This window comes from Pteropus alecto, unplaced genomic scaffold (genome assembly GCF_000325575.1).
Source record: "Pteropus alecto unplaced genomic scaffold, ASM32557v1 scaffold34, whole genome shotgun sequence".
NCBI classification, from domain to species: domain Eukaryota; kingdom Metazoa; phylum Chordata; class Mammalia; order Chiroptera; family Pteropodidae; genus Pteropus; species Pteropus alecto.
The window spans coordinates 1,427,142-1,448,521 of NW_006435763.1; the positions used below are offsets into that span (position 1 = coordinate 1,427,142).

The following is a 21,380-nucleotide window of genomic DNA, read 5'->3' on the forward strand; positions in this document are numbered from 1 at the left end:
GGAAAGAGTTGAAGGAGCATTTCCTAAAGATCGAGGGGTCATGGGAAAGTCACGTTCCCCATCGCAGTCGCCCCTTCCCCTCTTTGTCCTCACTCCACCTCCCCCAGATGTCCCCCAGGAAGAGCAAGGCAGCTTTCCCTCCAGCAGAAGCGCTGGAGTCAGCCAGTCCCTGTCCCTGCAGAGCTCAGCTCATATCCTTGCATTAACAAAGCTTTTTCACAACTGTCAGTTAAGATGAGATTCCATGACATAGTAAAGAAAAACCCCAAAGAGAGGTTTATTTCCCTCAGATGGAGGAAACCTAGATGAAGGTAGACAGGGGCTCCACAAAGGCATTAAGCTCCTCCCTGCTCAGTTCTCTGCCGTCTCAGTGCCCCTAATATGTGATTCGTCCTCATGGCCCACGATGGCTGCTGGAGTTCCACCCATCATATCCATGTTTCAGGAAGCAGAATGGAAGAAGGCACACCTCCTTCCTTTTAAGAAGCCTTCCTTGGAAATCCAACATGCCACTTTCATTTCTAACTCATTGGCCACAACCTAGTCACATGGCCATGCCTAGCTACCAGATTCCATAACAGCAGATGAAGGGGAATGGGTTTGGGGAGACAGCTCACAGTATCAGAAACGCTATCCAAAACCTTCTTGACCCCAGAGGATTCCAGGTGCTCGCTGTGAAAGTAACGATAGTCACTGCACGAAATAGCAAGTCATCTTTTTAGTCAAGTTTCTTATGCCCTACCTGGGAAGGCCAGTTCCTATACAGCTGTTGAGTCCCCAAGGTGGATCTGGCAAGCTGCAGGAGCACAGGGGAGTGCACAGTTAATCCCACCAGCTGTGGAAACGCTCGCCCAAGCTAGCCGTGAGCTGAATGAGCCACAAAGGGTAGGGAAGGGATTTGTGAAAACCATAAAGAGGCAAGAGGGAATTCCGGACTGAGAGAACAGCCCAGCCGAGGCAGAGAGAAAGTGGTTCTTGTCACGCAGTCTGAGGCTCCACCTGGGCTGCCAGAGGCAGGTGGCCCAATGATTCTGGGGTAGGGTTTAAGGAGGCAGCTGACACAAAAGGCCTCTGGGCGTTGGAACTTCCTTGAGTCCTGTGTTTTTGACCAAGAATCTAAGGATAAATAACAGAGATTAACAACCGAAATGCCTGGAGAGAGGAGGAACTAGCTCGCTCCCCGCAGTTGCTTCTGCGTGAGAATGGGGCTCAGTCATGCTAGACCTTTCTATGTTATAAAAAGCCAAAACTTCAGATCTGTATGTGAAGTCTTCCAGTGTGTAAATGGTGGTACCTAAAACAGACACAAACATGATGTGAGCCAAGCGTTTCGCATCCACAAGCCGTTGCACTGCCCGTTGGCCAGCTCCAGGTCCTGACTCACACAACACCCTGGCTCTCCACGGGAAGGCTTTAGGACGTGTGCCACCCAAAGAGAAAGGGTGTGTACACAATATATTTGGGTGTACTTTTTCGTGGCTTCTCATAGAGCTCAAATAAGATCCAGATGTACAGGTAAAAAGAAAACTATGACCGCTTAAGCCAAGACATCCTCACCAACAGAGGAGAGGGGGCTTGTCCAAGGTCACAAAGGCATTTGGGCAGAGTTAGGACTTAAACTTGGGCTCCCGACTCCCAGCCTAGTGCTCCCTCTATCAGCGGACCTCGAGTAGAAGGCTGATCTTTTTGTCGTATTTTTGTACTTGACAAATGCCAGAGACTTACTCATGAGTTCATCTTCCCAGAATAACTGGCAGAATGGACCTCGCCAGGAAGACCCGGCCCACCCCTGGGAAGATAGTGGGGGATGCGGTTTGCTATTAGCACAGGTCTGCCTGCTTCTGGAGCACTGCGCCTCGCCCCGGCTTTGGGGAGGCTCTTTGTGAGTCCCCGGTGGGGAGAGCTTTGGAGGCCGGCACAGATCCTAGGGGTGTGTTAGGGACCCGGGAGCTTGAGGCAGCTCCCAGGCAGCCCTGTGTCCCTTTCTTCAGCCTCCCTTCTTTTCCTGGTTTAAAATAATAGTCATAGTTGGAATCCTGGACGATTTAGGCAAGCACTAAAAATAAAAATAAAACTCGCCATAACGAAACCACTGGGTTCTCCCGCGGCTCAGTTCCGATCCCTCCAGCCTGTCTGTCCCGCTCCGTGCAAGGAGGGAGGCAGAGCCTGCATTTTATTTGTCTTTTTTTTTGCCGCGGTGGGAGTCTGCAGGACATGTGTTTTCTAACCTCTTTCTCCCTTTACCGCGTCTTAAACGTCTCCCTCTACACTGTATCGTCTTTCATGGCAGCGTTCTGAGCAGCAGCAGAGGATTTCGTCGTGGAGACGTGTTAGAGTTCATCTGGCCTCTCTCTCATTGTTGGATCTTCTGGTCGTCTCCAGGCCCCTGTTCCCCACAGCAGTGCTCTGGACACCTGCGCGGTTCACCACATGAATTCACCCACAGTGCCTTCCGCAGCTCCCCTCTAAATTTCGGGGTGTGGAATCACTTCGGTCGTGTGAAAATCCACATGGCCTTTGATACACATTTCACGAGCTTTTCTTGAGACAAACTTGGGGAGAGCCCAGAATTTTATCTGCCGGAGAAGATCTCAGGGAGGCCTCTTTGCCTGTAGCCTTGTGCCGTGTGACCTCTGGCTCATCGACGTGTGTGCGAGTACTAGGCAGCCCATGGGTCTCGACTCAAGCCCAGAAGGCCCCTTGGCTCCTCTGTCAAAGCGAGTTCAGCGAGAGCTGCCTGGCCGGATATCCAAGATCAGGTCAGGCGCTGCAGTCACAGGCCTTTGTCCTGAGTTTTCTGCGGAGACCTCCTGACCCTCTGACATATCATAGTGACTCGAAGTGGTCACCTCTATTTGGGAAGCAGCCCCTTGAAACTGCAGGGAGAGTCTGGGTACCCGGCAAAAAACAAAAAACCCCACGTCGTCGAGCCTTTCTGGGTTTCCAGTGCTATTGGTGGCCTGGGGGGGCGGTGGCGGCGGGGGGCGGTAAACAGAAAGTGGGGAAAGAAGGGAGGTGGGTTTTTAGCAGCAGGCGAGAGAGAGACATGTTTAGTCTCCTCCACTCAACTAGACCCTGCAAACAGGCGGAATCAGAGGTCAGTGACTGTTTTTTGTATTTAACTCTCAGCGCATACAAATGGTGTGCAGTATTTACTGGCAACCTATGGCTTGACCCCCTGTTCATTCCCACAATGAAGGAACTCTGGTGGCCTGACTACAGCTTCAGCATCTCGTCTGCTGCCCCCAGGCCCGAGATGTGTTACGGTAATAAAGCAGGGCATTATAGAGCCTGAGAGAGAAGACATATGTCTTAAGAGAAGGGGTGAGTGACCGCCTCGGTGACAGCCCCATCATTCAGCGACTCGGGCTGAGGCATTGTCGGGAGGGCGAGAGGCTTAGCCTCAACTCTGTTCCCACACTCGCAGGCCCTGCCGTTCATGGCTTTGATAAACACACGACTCAGGAAAAGCCGTCCTGACATTTTGATTTGTTGAGGGGCGATTCATTTTCGAGGCAAGTAAACAGCTTGTGAACTTGAGGGTTTACCGCTCGGAGTGATTAAGAAGTGAGCAGCTATACAGGGAGTTGTGTGGGGCTGTGGCTGATGGCTGACGGGGAGCCTCCTGGCTCTCTGTCACAGTCCATCTGAGGCCCCCACCACATGCACAGTGCGTGGCACCACACCTCTTCCTGAGGACTCCAGCACGCTGAGCAGACGGTAGAGGTGGGGAATAGCCTCCTTTACGGAAGAGGGGCTGGTGAGTTCACCCTCGGTGTTCCCACCAGGCCTCACATCCACCTGCCATTGCATCTCCCCAAACCAGAGGGCCTGGCTGGGGTATGAATGGAGACCCGGCTCCTAGGAGCTAATCCTTAGACAAAGATAACTTCACTCAAACGTTGGTACAAAATAGCCCCTCCATGGTGGCCAGGTGTGTTCCTACTAAGTCCTAAGAGGTGATAGAGCAGCAGGTCCCCGCGCGCGCGTGCACGCGCACACACACACACACACACACACACACTCACTCTCTCTCTCTCAGCCAGGGACTGTGCCCACACACCAAAAGGTGAAGGGAGGAGGCTGAGGGAAGTACAGACTCGCCCAGGGCCCCATGCCCGGTAAGCGAGCAGAGCAGGAATAGAAGCCAGGCTTTCCTGTCCCCAGAGTCTCTGCTCCATCCTAGGGACTGTGCCCACACACCAACAGGTGAAGGGAAGAGGCCGAGGGAAGTACTTGCCCAGGGCCCCATGCCCGGTAAGTGAGCAGAGCAGGAATAGAAGGCAGGCTTTCCTGTCCCCAGAGTCTCTGCTCCATCCTCTTCCAGGTTCAGTTAGGGCCAGAGAGTAAAATACTTGAGACTTTGCAGGCCGTGCAATTCCTATGGCAATTGCTCAACGCCGCTGGTGAAGCTGAAAAGCAGCCACAGATAGTATGTAAGCAAAGGACCACGACTGTGCCAATAAAACTTTATCTCCCAGTCATCGGCCCACAGTCCGCTGACCCCCTACTCCACACTCTGCCACCTTCCTGAGTTGGGAAAGAGCGAGGTCAGGTTCTGGAAGAAGTGTCAGCGGGAGCTGGACTGGGTGGCATTCACGCAGGTGAAGTGAGTGAGGTTTGGAGCTGGCTGCGGTGAGTGTGCTCAGGAAGTAGGGAGGTTTGATGTGACTGGCTAGGAAGGTCGAGGTCCCTCTCTCAGCTAGAAGGAGGACTCGCCCCCCTCTTGCACCCCAACTTGGTGCTGCTTCTGACTTACGGGGCGGAAGCAGCAGGGCCACAGAGCACTGTTACCGTGGCCCTGCCTGGAGCCAGAACCACCATGGTCTGCACGGGCCGCTGGGATTGTCCGCGAGGCGTTTGTTCCATGGAGGCTTCCGCATATGTAGTGAATAAAATCAGAAGCTGTGGCCCATGCTTTAGAAAAGCGGACTATAAGGGTTTGTGCCTCTATTTTTATCAGACTGAATCTTTCGACATGAACTTTAGCTCCATATATTCAGTATATTTCTTGTTCAGTGGGTACCCAATAAAGATAATCTATTTGGCAAAACAAAAAAAGAAAAGAAAAGAAAAGCAGACTGTAAAAAGGACAGATGTCGCAGTCTGCGGAAAGCACGTGTCCTCTGGAAAAGGGCTCCCTCATGAGCTTGCGCGGAAGGGCCTCGTTTCGTCAAAAAGAGCACACCGCTCTCACCGCCCGCCACGCCCCGTGTAGGAGTTTGAGGGACACCCTCTCGTCGTCTCCCCTCTACAGTGGGGCGATGAGAAACGGACGATGGCTGCCCCAGCTAGCAGTGGGGAAGTGACCTTGGGCACGCGTTCCAGCGCCTCTGCGTGGCGAAGCGGGGTTCGCCCACGTCGAAGTGTCTCCAGATCATGGGGCTCGTCCACTCCCCCGTTCGGGGAGGGCCACAGTCCCCAGAAGTGTGTTGTCCCAGTCTCCAAACCCAGAGTGTCTCTGTGCGGTCAGTCGTGCACTGCTTCGCGACAGGGATACGTTCTGCGGGATGCGTCGACAGGGCGTTGTGCGAGCATCAGAGATGGCACTAGCACCAGCCTAGCTGGTGCGGCCGGCCACACACCTGGCTATGCGACGTGGGCTGCTGCTCCTGGGCTGCAGGCCCGTATGGCACGTTCCTGTACGAAACAGCACGAGATTAACTCAAGCACAAGAGAAGATGATACAGTCAAGACGTAAACGTGAGACGTGCGAGGCTGCCGCCTACGTAACACAGTGCCGTTTCACAGTAAACTTTTTTTTATGAGTAGAAAGAGTACGCTCCGAAATATGACGAAAGAAATAAAATAACGGCGAAAAGTATGGTCAGATACATGCATAAACTGTAGTACCTTAGTCGTTTATTATCATTCTCAGGTATTACAGACTGCATATAATTCATGCAGCTGGCAGTCCAGTAGACTTGTCTCCACCAGCATCATCACAAACACATGAGTCATGAACTTGTTGGCTGTGACAGCTATGACTGTGTCACTAAGCGACAGCAATTTCTCAGCTCCATTATAATCGTAGGGGACCACCGTGGTTGACGGAAATGTTCTGTGCTGCAGGACCGTGGCTGAGTTTTGGTTTCTCACACCAGACTCGCCAGACCTCGCCAGGGCAGAACACATTCTCTGGCAGAGGGAGTCTTGGGGGCTCACCCCTCCTGCCCAGTGCTCGGGTCCGGTGCCTTGCCTTTGGCAGAACTCAGTGCATCAGCAGAGACCCCATGATTTTCCCACGAGGCTGCCCACGTCTCGGTGGGAACTTCGCCAGGACTTCCCCCCTGAAGCTCCAGGGCTAAGCGTCCGTTTCAAGGGCACAGCAGCACGTTGCTGAGCCAGCATCAGGCACTCAGATTTACAGCTCACAGCCCTGTCCTCAGCTCTGTGACCGGCTGCCCCTTTTCCTTGAAACAGCTTTAAAGTGTGTCCAGGTCAGTCTCATGGCCGCTGAGGTCAGCTCACTGCAGAGCTGACCTAGACTTTCAGGGATCCGGGTTGAGGTCGGTTAGCGTGGCTTTTACACTAAGGCCCCAGCCCCACTTTTGAGGTGGGGGTTTGTCCTACAGGGTCCCACACGTAGTTGGGGCAGATGGCACCCGCTCCCGCCAGGCCTGCTTGTTTCCTCCCACTTGATCACGTCACCACCCTGTCTTGCAGGCTTTGCCGTGGCTCAGTGCATAAACCAGCACAGCTCGCCATCCCTGTCCTCACCGTCACCATCTGCCAGCGGGAGCCCCAGCGGCAGCGGGAGCACCAGCCACTGTGATTCAGGAGGTGCCAGCTCATCATCCACCCCCTCTGTTGCCCAGAGCCCGACAGGTATTGGCCATGTGACACAATGTGGGGGAACTTTGGGGAACCCTGTAATCTCTTGACACCGAGACTGCTGATACCCAGCTCCTCCTCGCCACCGTGTTTGGGGACACTGCCACTCGGGGTTCCATGCTCACTCTTAACATGATGCTGCCCACAGGCCAGCTGGTTTAGCCCCCAGCAGGGTGGGAATCACTCCTTTTGCAGCCTGGTCCACTGAAGGCCTTCCCTGACCGCACAGCCGGAGGGGGCGGACGGCAGGCCAAGCCTGAATCCACCCTCTTATCACCTCTGAAGTCTTATGTGTCACGAGGAAGGCGCTCCCGGATGCCATTGCTTGAAGCCTGGCAAAAGAATCGTGTCCGTGCTAATTTTTTTTCTTCCATAACATACCAGTTTCCTCTTTAAATGTTTGGTGCGGTACAGTTGTCTATGACCGTGGTGCACCTTGCTGCCTTCGAGAGTCAGGCAGGATATGCCAAGGTCATATCTTGCCCTCCTGCAATTTACACAAGTGCCAACGTAGCACAGAGAGACCCCGTGAGCAGGGATCCTGGAATGAGATGTTTGAGTGGATGTCCCCCCAACACCCTGTGTTCTCAGCTGTTGTGAGCGCCCCACTGAGCTGCATACGATCCCAGGAGTAAAGACGTCAGGCTGTTTCTCGAACAGCATAGCCCCAGAATGCAATCTGAGGAGCAGGACTTGAGGAGGGACAGTGGCGATGGCCTTGAGAGTATGTGAGGCTTCACACCCCAGCTGCGTGACAGCATGGGTGTTCAGGGCCCCAGTGACTGTGGTCCAAACCCCCATTTGGGGACCCTCTATGTCCTTTGCTGTTCTTGCAAGGTCCCGTCCAGAGCCCTCAGCCATTATATATCAGGGCGCCTGACCAAACTGTTCTTAAGCTGTGGATCAGTGGGTCATAACAAAAGCAGTGTGTCAGGACACGAGCTACCTCAGTGCCAGGGAAATTGAGGGCCCCTGGCTCCGGTCTTCTCAGCTCCAGAGGTAGAGATCTCCTCGGGTGCCCACACCGCTCCGGAGTTTTCAGCTTCTGCAGCCCCCAGCAAAGGGTTAAGCTGGTGTGGTCTCCGTGCCTGTGGCTCAGGGCACCTCAGCCCGCCTGTACCCCCACCCCCATCCCACAGGCATCCATTACCTCCGTCACCTATCAACATTCACAAGGCCCAGGCAGCAAGGTCACCCTCGAGCCAGCTTACTCAGACCCTCTTCCAGGCGGCACCTGCTCCTCTCCAGCTGTGGGAAGATGACCATCTGTTCTGAGCTATTTCTGAGCCCGATTTAAGGGTGGCTGCACATCCAGGCCGTCGTCGCTGCCGTTCCCAGGCTCGTATCTGGGAAATTCAGACAGAGCTTTCTCCAGAAGCCAAGAACAACTCTCAGCCTCCCTCTGAAGCCTGGTCTCATGATGGCTCTGGGGGCCCGAGTGCAGGATTGTGTGTCTGTGTGCTCGTGTGTGCATACATATACTGCCTGCATGTGCACGCTTCTGTGTCTGTGTTGTGTGCACCCACTTACACGTATACTTACAATTGCATTTTAGTTGAAAGGCCTCTTCCTGGTGTAGCTATGTACACCTTTCTTTCGTTTTTAAGGAGGCACTGCCAATAACTAAGCGAACAAATGAGCCATATACTTCTTTGCCTAAAACTGAAACCACCAAAGAGCCATTTTGTCAAAATCGGGCCACGTGTGCAGATGTCTCCCTGAGCGTGCCACCCTGGGCTCTGGCTCTGTGCCTCCCCTGAGGCTTGGGGTCCACACTGTGCTGGTTTCTTTTATCTTGACCCCTGTAGCCCCTCTGTCCCTACCCCCACCATCCCCTGCACACGTGCCAACGACGTGTCCTCTTGTCTCCGGAACATAGGGGCTGTTAGCCTGGCTGTCGGGTAGCCAGGCGATTCCAGGCGATAAGTGATGGTCAGGCCCTCCCTGGAGTCTGCTCCTGTTCGGTGCATCCCCGGGAGGTGTATGGAGGCCAACGTGTGAGTCCCCATTTTTTACGCTGCCTGATAGTAAAAGCCTGAGGCCCAGGCTGCCTGTTCAAATCTCTGCAGACACTGAAATGACTGACCTGTCAGGCAGCTTACACTTCACCCTTAACCAAGGGCCCACCTGCTGGTCCCTAGAAAGAGATAGCATCAGAGCACATGAGCTCCTCCCTGTCACAGGTGCCCGGCCACAGGAGCCAGCTCCGCACCCCCGGCCCACGAGCTGGAGTGGCAAGTCTTGAGAAGACCACCATTCATTCACTTGTCTCTCGATGCCAAACTTCCAGGTCATCCCTCACCCTCCCGGGTCCATCCAGAGGACATGGGGTTTTCATGTCCCCTGTAGGGGCAGGTCTACCCAAATGGTCCCAACATCTGCCTGGCATCTTACCGAGCTGTACCGGATGGGCAACCAAGGATAGAAGGCAGGCAGGTTTTATTGAGATGGGTGCCCTTCAGCCAGTGTTCTGGTTGACGTCGTCCTAGAGTGGTGACCCAGTGCCGCCTGCTCAGCAGACTCTCCACCCACAGGTTCTGGCCACAGTCTGCCAGGGCGGCATCCTCGGAGGGCCAACCAGGCGACAGAGTGATCCAGGGCCTCTCCCCATAGCCCAGCCAAGAGGCCACTTGTCCTCAAAGTGGTTTTCGAGGACACAGTGCTGAATCAGAAGCATTCCTATCCCTGTTCGCAGAACGTCCGAGTCCAGGAAGTCCCCAGTGTAGACAGCAGCTGCCAGGCCTTCTGCAGCCAGAATTCACAAACTCCAGTGGCTTCTTTGCTCTCAAAGCTACAGTTTGCCAGTCAGGTGTCGGGTTGGGAAAGTACACAAGAGATGCCATGCACCAGAGGACAAGACGGGCTCAGTTTCCATGTCTTTGCTCCGTGGTTTTGAAACCTGGAATTGTGCAAGGCAATCTATAAAGCCAGGGCGTCCCTCACGCTCTTCGGACAGCTGATATGGCGTGGCACCCACTCCATGGGCTCCTTGGTGACATCGCTGCATGGCGTCCCAGTAGACGCTCCTCCCAAACCTGAGCTCCTGTGTTTCAGACACTGTGCTCGGAAGCACTTCACAGACACCCCCACGTTGAATCCCACTTCACGTTGTACAACTGAAAACACAGGGGCCAAGAGAGGTCGTGCAGCTTGGCCAGGACGCAGCGAGAAAGCAGAGGAACCTGACCGTGAACCTGGCCTCGGCAGCTCCAAAGCCTGTGCTCCACCTTCCGAAACCATCCTGTGGGATATCGATGGGCTCTCTCAGTCGGCCTTGGGTACCTCCGAGGGGCGACCCAGACACCTGGGCCCCAGGTGCGGATCCCGGCTGGGGGTAGCCCCTGAGGTGCACGGTCGCTCTATAGCCCAAATGAAAGGCCACAGCCCGTCCACTGACGCCCAAGTCACGGTGCAGCGCAGGAAGCGAAGGCTGGGCTCTGCGGCCCCTGTGGGGGGAAGCCTGGTGGCTCCCCAAGTCAGGAGCAAAGTGGACCCCAGATGACCACATTAACACATGCACACTCACACAAATGCACTCACACGTTCCCACACACACTAAAATGCACACACACTCTATCACAGGTATGCTCAGCATAGGGATTCTGATAAGAAAATCGCCCCCTCAGTTAAGAGCTCTGTGACCCACACCAAGTTCCTTAACTAGCCACGTGTGCCTCCCATCCCATATCTGTTGCATTTCACACATGTCCTGGGTGAAAAGGAAGAAAAATTGTTAAAAATGAAGTCAGAGTGAAAGCCAGCCTGCTCTTCCAATGGCCGTTCTTAAGACGCATGGAATTATGAGCTGTGGCCACTATGACTCTTCTCCAGGATTTACAGAAAGAAAGAAGAATTTGGTTCCTGGTGGCCCAGTGTTGGGAGCCTGACAAGGACAGGGTTGTGCTGTGCTGGCCCTCCCTCCTTGTCCTCACCTGCTCTCGGAGCCAATTGTCTGAACATGCGACCTTCACCCCAGGACGCGGTTCTATTTGAGCCAACCGAGAGCCGCAGAGCCCAAGATCGCCGCGTGTGTCACTGAACCAACCCAGTTACCAGTCAGGCAGGACTTTTAAGGACAGAAACCCGAGTAAGATGTGCTATCTTTTCTCTCCAGTTTTCTCCGTGGCATTAATTTTTTTTAAATTGGGGTAAAATATGCATAACATAAGATGTGCCATTTTAACCGTTTTTAAGCTTATTAGGTGCAGTGATCAGGTACCTTCACCTTGTGGTGTTCTGCGGCCTTGATTGTAAGCTTTGCTGTAATCCCCAGTCTGCCTCAGAGGTGACGGCTCCTTTCTTCCCAGCGAGATGCTCCTGACGGTTTTGTTTCAGCCCATTAGAACCCACTCTCTGGCTCCTTGGCTCCTGGTGTCAGATCTTCCTGCCACAGTCCAGTCTTGGTTTTCAGAGATTCAGATCACCAGAGCGTCACCCGAAGAGTGTCACCTCGTGGCCGGGGAGGGGATCTTGGAGCGCTTCGCCCATCTGAGGCTTTCCCAGAAATCACAGAGCTGTGTGCTGTTGGCTCTAGCGTGGTGCCACCGAGAACCGTCAGCCTCATCAGTGGGATCAGGAATCTGCTTGTCTCACTAGCTGGTTTGGTTTCGATCCCCCAACCACACAGCCCGCCCTCCTTATACTGTCCCAGGACGCACGGTTTGCATCTTAACTGCCGGTTTGCATCGAAAACTGACGGGCACTTTTGTTCTTCTGTCCCCTGAGGTTTCTCAGCAAGGCCAGATGTTGCTGATGACCCCAACTCTCTCCTCTCCGACAGGACAGAACCTTCGCTGTCTTTGCCCCGATCGAGTCCCACGAGCAAACGATTTGGTTCTTAGCTGTCCTGACGCCACCTCGTCCGGGGGCAGGGGGCACAGTGGGGAGTGTCTTACCTGCATGGCGGGCTGCGCCCCACGCCCCAGCTGCGACAGCACCCGCTGGGACGCTGCCTCCACTCCCCTCATACTCTCGTCGATGCTTAGTGTCCGTCCGTCTCCGCTTTGTGCCCCCTCTCCATGTCACCTCTCTCTGTCCCGTTGTTAAAGGCTTTCTATGATCTGTCGCTGTGTTTCCCTCTAGTCAGGAGTGGCAGGAAAGGACGCCGGCGAGTGTTCAGCCTGTCGGAGGCCGACAGTCACGGCGGCCACTGGGTTTAGTGCTTCGAACGGCAGCTGTCACGGCAACTCTGGCACAGTCGATTCAGGCAGGTCTCCTCCATTAGCCTCCACGGGCCCACGATGTCCCTTCACCACGCTGCACGGTCAGCAGGGTCCGCATGGCAGTCTGGGCCGGGCTGTGACCTGAGGGCCGTCCCCCGAGTGGGCACTTCCTCAGCTCCCCCCGGGCTGGCTTTCTCGTTCCCTTCATGACCTCATCTCGTCTGAGGACAGAATCCCCCGGCCCTCGACCCTTATGTCAGTTCTTCTGAGCCAGACCTGGGCAGCCTGGAAACGCTGTTATTCTCCATGACATACCGGGCAGGCCAGCCTCAGCTCAGGCTCAGCCCAGGGCCTGAGCTAGAGGCGGGTGTCCCAGCCAAGCCCCTCCCCCCTCCCCGCCCAGTTCAGGCCACAAGGATTTGGGTGGTAGAATTTGCAAAAAGCGTCCAAAAAGTCAGCTCATTTTTTTTTCTTTTCCTTTTGTTTTTTTTTTTTTTACCCTTGGCCTCGCTCAATGATAAGTGGTCGATTCATTCTCGTTCCAGCCAGAGGCCAAAAGTAACTTCACTTACAAACACACCGGTAGATGTGACTCCAGCATTCCCCTTCTTACGTTTAGTGCTCCAAATTGTAGCAGGGTTGGTCCGGGGGCCGCTAACCCACAGCAGTGTGCTTCGTGGGGCCCCTTGCTACTGCCTTCTCCCTCCACGCTTCTTTTAGGGTTCCCGCATGTGCCCCCCACTTGGTAGCTGTACTAACCAGGCAGGAGCCTTCTGCCTTCTTTTGCGTTCAAAAGCTGTTTCCTCTGAGCTTTGCCTTCCTGACTCGCTCTGCTTTTCTTCTCTTCCCCGCGTCACTCAGGCCCACCTTTTCCAGACTGAGCACATCAAACCCAAATTTTTACTGGAAACTGTCACTCCCTCGACAAGGATCAGCCGAGCCCCTGCCCCAAAACGGAATATCAGCTTCTGAGGGTGCCGGCCAGGGACGCGACGGTCAGCTTGGGACAGAGCCGTGGGGAGGCCAAGCTTCACTTGTGGAAACCTGGACGTCCAGGATTTCCTACTCTGGCCTCCAGTCGTCTCCCTGGCCCCTAGTCAGGAAGCCAGAATGTTCTCTGAATCCTTCATTCTTTGGGCCAAGCCCCAGCCTGTGGCCTTAGACCTCAAAACACCAGCTGCAGTAACCTTTGCAGCTCGGCACTTGGCCAGAAAATGTGTCCTCGCTGCGTAATTCTTTCCCGCCACCCCCTGCTCACCCCTTGAATGAATAAATGTGAAGATCACATTCAGGAAGCAGTTCTTAGTTTCAAAAATAATAACGAAGTCAAAAAATAAGTAAAAGTAAGGCAGCATTGTGAGTGATGGGTACGAGGTTATTTTTTTCTTATTAAAAAAAAATAGATACTATTTTTACGAGGAAAAAAATCGACCTTTTTAATAAAATTGTTGGTTCTTTTCCCACAGAGAAACCCGTCTCGTGTGTATGGTAGTGTTCATGGGTTTGTTTTTTAATACGTTTGATGGCAACTTTCCCACCTCCTTGATTATTCTTATTACCAAAACCCCCGTTCGGGGTCAGGGAAAGCTTCTGCCCGCTTTTTTGAAAATCTGCATGCAAATGCAGACTCGAGCAAAGGGGGAACTCTTACATAGAAGTTTTGAGAAAAACGTGAAGGAAATGCTTTGCAGCTCTGTCTCCAGATGGCACAAAAGTGCCATTTGGGGAATTACTCATTTCTAAACTGCCCCATCAGCAGCTCAGCTTACATGTGGATTCGTATGCACAGGAATTCATGCTCACGCCCCTGTGAAGGGAGGTAGAGGCTGCTGGAGCAGAGGAACCGCGCCCCCCCCCCACCCCGCAGAGAGCCTCTCATTCTGATGAATGACAAGCAGGTTCTGCTGGGTCAGAACCTGAGCCGGGGCTTCGGAACCAGCAGCACATCACCGCGGGTGTCCTTACCGAATGCAGCAAAGCCGTGGAAATTCAGAGAAACCAGAATGCGTGTGGAGGGTTTACTCAGCGCTCTGGGCTCAGATCACACCCAGCTTGAATCACTTTTTCCACTAGTTCTCACTGGTGCCCCAATGTCACCCTCCCAGAGCGAGGACACAGTACCTGAAGTCTCACACAGTGGTTGCCTCTGGCCTTATTTCTCTTTAAAAAAAAAAAAAATGAATAAATAAATAAATAAAAGGCCTTACAAAGAAATTAACTGGGACCTTGTAGAGCTCAGCTTGCCTGAGAGCCTTGTGGGAAGAGGCGCCAACGTGTGCTTTGGGACACGCGCGATCTGTCGCTTGTGCTTCCTCTCCAGGCCAGGGACCCGCATCCGCCTCTCCTTCATCCCATTCTGCGTGCCCTTTGGTTTTGTTTGGCTCTTGGTTTTCTCATTCTTTCACTCTGTGTTCAGTTCGCACCTCTGTTTTGTTTTGGCTTTAACTTGGAAGAAAACAACGAATAACTGGGATCACCTTGAACAAAAGAAAGCCTGCCGCCTTGCCAGGCCCCAGGGGGCTTTCAGACCCGTAGCCGCACACGGTGTCCTCGGCACCTTCTCCCGATGGCTCGTTGACCCCAACATCTGTACAAATAAGAATTTGCTTTCCAAGCGGGGTGCCCACAGCCTTCTTACCAGTGTTTTCAAATGGCCGGCATGTGACATACTAGAAGACGTTCCCCACAACGCCGTCTAGTCACAGCTGGCGTTTCTGTCCAGGCAAACCCATCATTGGGAAGCGAATCAGGCCATCTGTCTATAATCTCATTGAGGATTTTGAAAATCACCAAAAAAGAAACTGCCACTCTGAGACTGACTGTCTCAGGCAGAGCCTCCCGGCCTTCCTCCTGGTTTCTCTCCATGGGACACAGGAATGGCCGTGGGCCATCACTGTCCCTTTCTGAGGGACAGCTCAGCACAGCACTGAGAGAAGGACCAGGAGACAAGCCCCAGTTCAAAGTTTGGGTTTGGTTTTGCAAGTGGAAAAGGTGTATAGAATTTCTTTTCTTTTTTTTTTTTTTTTTTTAATTTATATCGCAGTGCGTTCCCTTCTGGGTAAATGTCTCCAAATTTGACTCTGGAAATGGCGTGAAACGATAAGCACACACAAGCCCATTTCCTCCCTTAACGTGTGTTATCATCAGGCGGGTGGTCCAGGACTTGTTCACACGTGCGGCCCACCTGGGCCGTTGCCCAGCATCCCTGGGCTTCCCGAATCCACCCGTTGATTTTGCACAAGCCCCTCATTTTTCTCTTGTGTCACAAGTGAGGGTGACCCTGGGCGCTGACAGGGTTTCTCCCAAGCCTAGGTCAGACTGGATTTACCAGCTTCTGTGTCCCCAGCAGGAGGAAGTAGAACAAGCTGTTCCCTCAAAACTTCTGTCTCCCACCCAGACCTCCCTGGGCCTTTGTTCGGGACAGAGCAGAGGGTGCACGCGGAAACAGTGTCTCGGAGCTAAGTGTCCCTTTGTTTTTCCCTTCCTCCCAGATGACCCCATGACTATGGAACAGCCTCAGCCTAACCTCCCCGACCAGTTGGTGATCGTCAATGAAACGGAAGCAGGTGCCAGGCCCGGCAAGAGCCTGGCAAAGAGCGCGGATGCGGAGCCGGTCAGCCTGTCCCCCAGCCTCATCCCCGCGCAGCAGCCCACCATCTCCCTGCTCTGCGAGGACACCGCCGACACGCTGAGCGTGGAGTCACTGACCCTCGTCCCGCCCGTTGACCCCCACAGCCTCCACACCCTCGCCGGCATCCCCCCGCCACCCACACCAGCCACAGAGGGCACGGGAACCCTGGACGAGGAGGCTGTCCATTCGGAGCCAGCGGGCCCCGCCGAGCACTGAGTCAGCGCCGAGCGGCCTCCCTTTGTGCACGCGGCCCAGTGCCACTCAAAAGACACATCGGGGGCATCGCGGTTCTCCACGGCTCCCAGTGACCATCTCCTCCACCCATCCTTGTGCTCCTTGGCTCCGCTGAATTCCTCTTCCGCTTCATACTTCTCCGAGAGCAAGCTGGGCCTGGCGCAGGCTCCCCCAGTGAACCCGGATAACCGAGATGGCCACCTCGGGGTGGGGGAGCTTGGGCTTCCGGTCTCTGAGCCCAGCAGCCCCAGGGAGGCAGGGCCCACTGGCACCACTGCTTTCATCAGCCAGCCTCCCCAGGCCCAGCATCCTCAGTGTGCCCGGAAGGAGAGACAGGGTCACTTTAGGTAGAAACTTATAGAAAAGCAAACTTCGATAAATATCTCCTTTGGGTATTTATTTCCACTTTTGGCAGCAGCTGAAAAGCATTTATTTTAAAAGCATCTATTTAAAAGAAAAAAAAAAAAAAGAAAGGAAGCAATCCAAAAAAAAATCCTCAACGCTGAGGTTTGATGTCATGTGAAAAGTGTAATATTACTGTTAAGATTTCATTTTCGTTTTCCCTTGAACTTCCCATGTTTTGATTTAGAGTTCTCAGTCAGGCTTTCTCCGTTTTCTTAAGTGATTCTTATTTCTCTATTACTCATTAACTCTGCAAGCCTGTGGGATGATAAAGCACCTCCCAGGAAAGTATAGAGTATTTTTTAAACAAAGTGAGGGAGATGCATGTATTCTCAGGTACGCACAGAGTGGGGAGGGCCAAAAGTTTCTCTGCGAGGCGGCAGGGGGCCTGGCATTACCTGGAAGATCTTTCCTGAAAGGGGACCATGCAGTCAGCTCCTGGCTTAAGACCCAATTCCTCATCTCTCTGGACTGAAACCGAACACGACAGGTGTCCAGCATCACCAGAGCTGTTGCCATCTCTGTCTAAGAAAGAACCATTTGGGGCCGTGGTGGGAAGAAAACGCCACGGAAGGCACCCCCACGGTGCCCGCCGCTCGTACTTCTCTGCAGGACACCCCAGCTCCTGACCAGCTGCGAGGGTGTGACCTCGGAGCTCGCAGAGTCATCCTGGGAGCTCGGAGTTTGTCACTCTTCCTCTTGGATGCCGCTGCAAAGACACAAGCTTGTTTGTAAAGTGAACTCCCCACCAAGTTCCTTCTCCCTGTGGGCTGGCTGTGTGGGGCCAGTTTGTCACCACATCCAGTAAAGCAGTCAAGCGCCCCTCCCTTCCTTCTGGTCAGTGCTGAGACCTCCCACAACTTTCCTGCCCGTGTCCACCAGGGGTGTAGCACACACGGTGTCGGTGTCGGTGTCGGCCTGAGGAGATGCTCTGAGTGCCCATCATCCACCTATTAGAGGACACGGTCCTCACCACCTCCTTCAACCCATCTGCAGCGACAGGGCCAGCCAGGGCCAGATTTCAACCTCCTGAAGGAAACGGTGATCCCAAAGAGGAGGAGGAGGAATACCTAAGGGGACAGGTGTCTGTCTGTTCATCAGGAGCCTCCCAGGTAGCTGTGCCCACCCAGCTTCAACAAAGAGAAGACCCAGCTCAGAAAGGAGGCCGTTTAGGCCGAAATTCAGGGTCCCCAGCAAGAGGGACAAGCTACGACCATCAGCAGAGCCAGGCAGGACGGAAGAAGGGGAGGACAATCCATGGCGAGAAAGAGGGTGCCATCAGGGATGATGGCACCCCGATCCTCCAACAGCCAGCCACATGTCCTGCTAGGATAGAACAGGCCAACCCCAGGGCCAGACACTTCTGGTTTTCAGATGACTCTGGGGCAGCAGAAATGAGAAGGCAAGTGACTTTCTGGGCCAGTGGCATTATTGGGAGGAACAAACCCGTGCAGGTAGACCCAGGTCCCTCCCCAGGACCTCCAGCCTGCCTTCTGAAGTGCAGCGGTTCCAGGTGGCTTTGTGGCTGCCAAATACCGAAGGAGAAAGGTCTGGGCATGGGAGACAGCATACTGAGGGGACCTGCAGTAGCATCGCCCAGGCCCGGGGAGCTGAACACAGCCTAGCTTGTCAAACAAAAGGTACAGATCAGGACAGGCTTCTGCCCCACGGCCCTGGCCAGCGGCAGGCCTCTCTCAGGGCCCTGCAGGCTTGGTCTCACTGTGGCCCACAGCCAACCAGCAGGTCGCCTGAGCAGGATGCCTTTAGGTACATAGGTGGGGAATGCTTTAACCAGGGTCCCAGGACACCTTGCTTTTGAGGAGGAGGGTGTGCGTCCTTGTGCTGGGAGTTCTGGGGTCCGGAGGAGGCAGGCAGGGCTTTGGCTCCGATGAAGGTCCCGCCTCACTAGGGCTTGGCCATCTTGGCAACAATGGGCACAGCTATGTTTTCAAGAGCGCCCAGCAAAACTAACAGCGGGCACACTCCCAGGCTGACCAGTCCATACAGAGCACTGGGTCTCTGGGGCCGGGCAGAGAGGTAGGGCCAGGAATTCTTGGCGAATATGGAGAAGGAAGCCATAGTCTCTGACCCACAGGTCCTAGGCTCAGATCTCTGGGGTCAGTCTCAGCCAGCCCGTCCAGTCCCCTATCTCTGCATCCCGACAGAGGCAGGGGCCGGGGCCGGTCCCACCCTCCCCAAGTCCACATTGGGCCCCTTGGGTTTGCCAGGTCAGGGCAGGGTTGGCCACATGAACCCCCAAACCACAGCTTTGAAATTTGCTGTGGAGTAGTGCGTGTCCTTTCCGGTTTGAAGGCTCGAGCAAGTGAGGGCACCTCTCCCCACAGGTCAGATGAGGGGAGCTCAGGAGCTCCCCTGGGAAGAGCAGGGGGCCAACCCCAAAGCCACGGCAGATGCCCCCATCCCAGGAAAGGGCGGGCAGGAGGGCCCTCCCCTCTCCGCTTCCCCTCCATCAAGCCTGTCCTGCTCACCGCTCTCCTACACACCGGGGTGAGTGAAGGGACACTCCCCCTCACAGACATCCGCGAGATGTCTCTAAGATCTCAAGATGCACTGTAAAAAAAAGAAAAGAAAAAAAAAGGCATGGGGCGAACTGATTCTCATCTTTTCTAGACGCAATAAATAAGAAATATTTCATATAGTCATGTGGACACTGCGTAAACTGTGTTTCTTATGTTCCTCTGAGCTGAAACTGTGTAAATAACTCTTGTCCCAGAGCGGAGCAGGGCTGGGAAACCTCCTGCTTCGGGGACCCGGGACTGTTCCAGGGAAGTACCTGCTCTCGCCAGTGTGACTCAGGCTTCATGAGTACTGCACAGCGGGGTGGAATGAAAACTGGAACTTCCTTGTAATTTTGAACTTGGCAATAAAATCGAGTTACCAGAACGTGGCTGCTGCTTTGTGGGGCTGAGGCCTTGGCTGGCAAAGGGTAAGGTTCTCTGCCTGTGTGACCCCCTCAGCCTGTGGCAGCTGCCCAGTGGGTGGGCAGCCCCTCCCTGCCCTCTTCCTGGCCAGGAATTCCCCAGTTCCTAACCCAGGGCTGAGAAGACTCCTCAGATGCCACAGGTCCCATCCAGCACCTGCCGCCTCCCGCCCCACCAGGTGCAGCGAGTTTGGCCCACGCTCTGCCGGCTCTCACCTGCTGTTCAGGTGGGTCAGCATCCGAGCCTCAGAGGCCTGACCTGTGAACGGTGCCGTCAGCAGCCCTACCCCGCTGGACCGGCACAGGGACTCTGCGTCATGGCTGCGACGGAGGAGGCAGGAGGGCCCCCACCCAGGACGACGGCGGGGGGGACACACCAGCACGCACCGGACCTCCCCGGAAGTGCGTTCTTACGGAAGCTCCTGACGCTGCAGCTCAAACCCGGCCCAGACACAGCCTGAGGTAAAGCCTGAATTGAGTGCAGAGTGAACGGGCACCCCCGCTTCCGCCCTGTGCCGAGGGTTAAAGGGAGGCTGCTGGCAGGTAGAAGCCGATGCGGGGGGCGGGCCGCCCTCCGTGTCCAGTCTCGCACTGGCCGCCGGCAGACTTCCCTCCCCTTCTGGCCTGGGTTCATCCTGAGTCAGGTCCTCCACAGTTGGCCACGAGGCCGAGGGCCACAAAGGTGCTGGGGGCCCTGGGATGAGGTTGGATCCCGCGCTGCACTGTGGCCGGCTGGCTGCAGCCTCTCCTGTCCCCACAGCCAAGGGCATGTGGGCGCTCATGTGTTGTGATGACTTCAGTCTAGAAAAAGGAGCTTGCTGGAAGGGTACCAGAGAGAAGGAGTTTAAAAGCAAGGGGGAACAGGTCTTGGGTGGGCCTCAGGGTGGCGCAACCAGGGACAGCAGCTGTGGGGAGACAGGCGCCAGGGCTGAGGGTAGGTGCCTGCAAGGGCACAGCATTGCCTCTGAGGCCTGTGGGGCTCAGCCCTACTCTGCCTGGAGTGCAAGCCCAGGCCGCACATTCTCTGCATGGCCCCCGGGCTGCTGGGCAAAGCGTCCTGGGCTTAGGAGGCGAAGCCGCAGTTCTCTGGTGTGAATGGGTGGCAGACTCACTTGGAACCCCTGTCCACAGTCCAGACACGGTCCGTGGCCCCCGAGGCGGTGCCTGGCTGAAGGTCCTTTGCACAGTGCGAGCGCAGAGGAGTGCTCAGTGGACTGGCTCTTCCTCTCCTACCTCCCGGCTCGTAGGGAGATGTCGGCTTCCGTTCAGGAGGTGGGGTCTGTGCAGCCGTGGCCAGGTCTCCACTCTGTGCTTGGGTGTCCTCATCTGCAAAATAAGGACAAGAACGGGGCTTCCAAGGCGGTGGTCGGGACGGAGGGAGCCACGAGGGCAAAGCACCCAGGGCGAGTGTTCTAAGGACCTGGGGCTCTGGGCCCGAGACCCTCGGTGGCAGCTTCCTCCCCACTCCCCCCAACCCAGGCTCAAACCCAGTAATGGCCTGTTGCCTGATGGTGGCCATGGGCCAGTGACTTTGCCTCTTCGAGTCCCCAGTTCTTCCTCTGTATTTACATAAGAGACCTCACCTCGAGCTTGTGTACCCTCCCTCCAGCTGGAAGTGGCCAGCATTTCCCGGAGGCCCATCTCCTGGCCAGCAGGAGTTTAGGGGCTCTGCCCTGGTGGAGGTGCCGGCAGGCCTGTCCATGCGTCCTCTGAAGGCACCTGGAGGGCGGACGGGCAGGTGAGGGTAGGCTGCGTCCTGCACTCGGGGAAGGTCACTTCCCAGCCCCTTCCCTTCCTGCCTCCTGCAGGTCGGTGGGGAAAACCCTCCCTCTCTGAAGGACTTTTCTCCGAAGGAGAGCGGGTCTGAGTCACTGAACCGGGGACACGTGGGCCCCCCTGGGAATTTACTCAAGTGTGCAGTGGGCAGTGTGAGGCCACAGGGCTCCACTGCCTGAGCCACCACGGCACCTGCGCCCCAGAACCTTCACTCTGGACCCCGCCCACCTGCCTCCCGGGCCACACGCCACCCAGCTCGGCCTGCTTTCCCTCCAGACGTCGCATGTGCCCACCCGAACCCACATGCGCCCAACACCTGGACTTGAGTCACTTCCTTGACTCTTGACTCACCTTATAAATTCAGTGTACAATTGACCCTTGAACCCCCCCACCCTCCGTG

General features: G+C 55.2%; 1 protein-coding gene across 1 annotated transcript in view; it reads left to right on the forward strand.

The window, feature by feature from the left end:
* Positions 1-19,167, forward strand: part of CLEC16A (C-type lectin domain containing 16A) — a 201,540-nt gene extending 182,373 nt beyond the window's left edge. The window contains exons 22-23 of the mRNA XM_025046098.1: positions 6,667-6,828; positions 15,488-19,167. Coding sequence (XP_024901866.1) covers positions 6,667-6,828; positions 15,488-15,843 — 518 coding nt within the window. The 3' untranslated portion in view covers positions 15,844-19,167. The remainder of the gene's footprint in view (positions 1-6,666; positions 6,829-15,487) is intronic.
* The last annotated feature ends 2,213 nt before the right edge of the window (positions 19,168-21,380 follow it).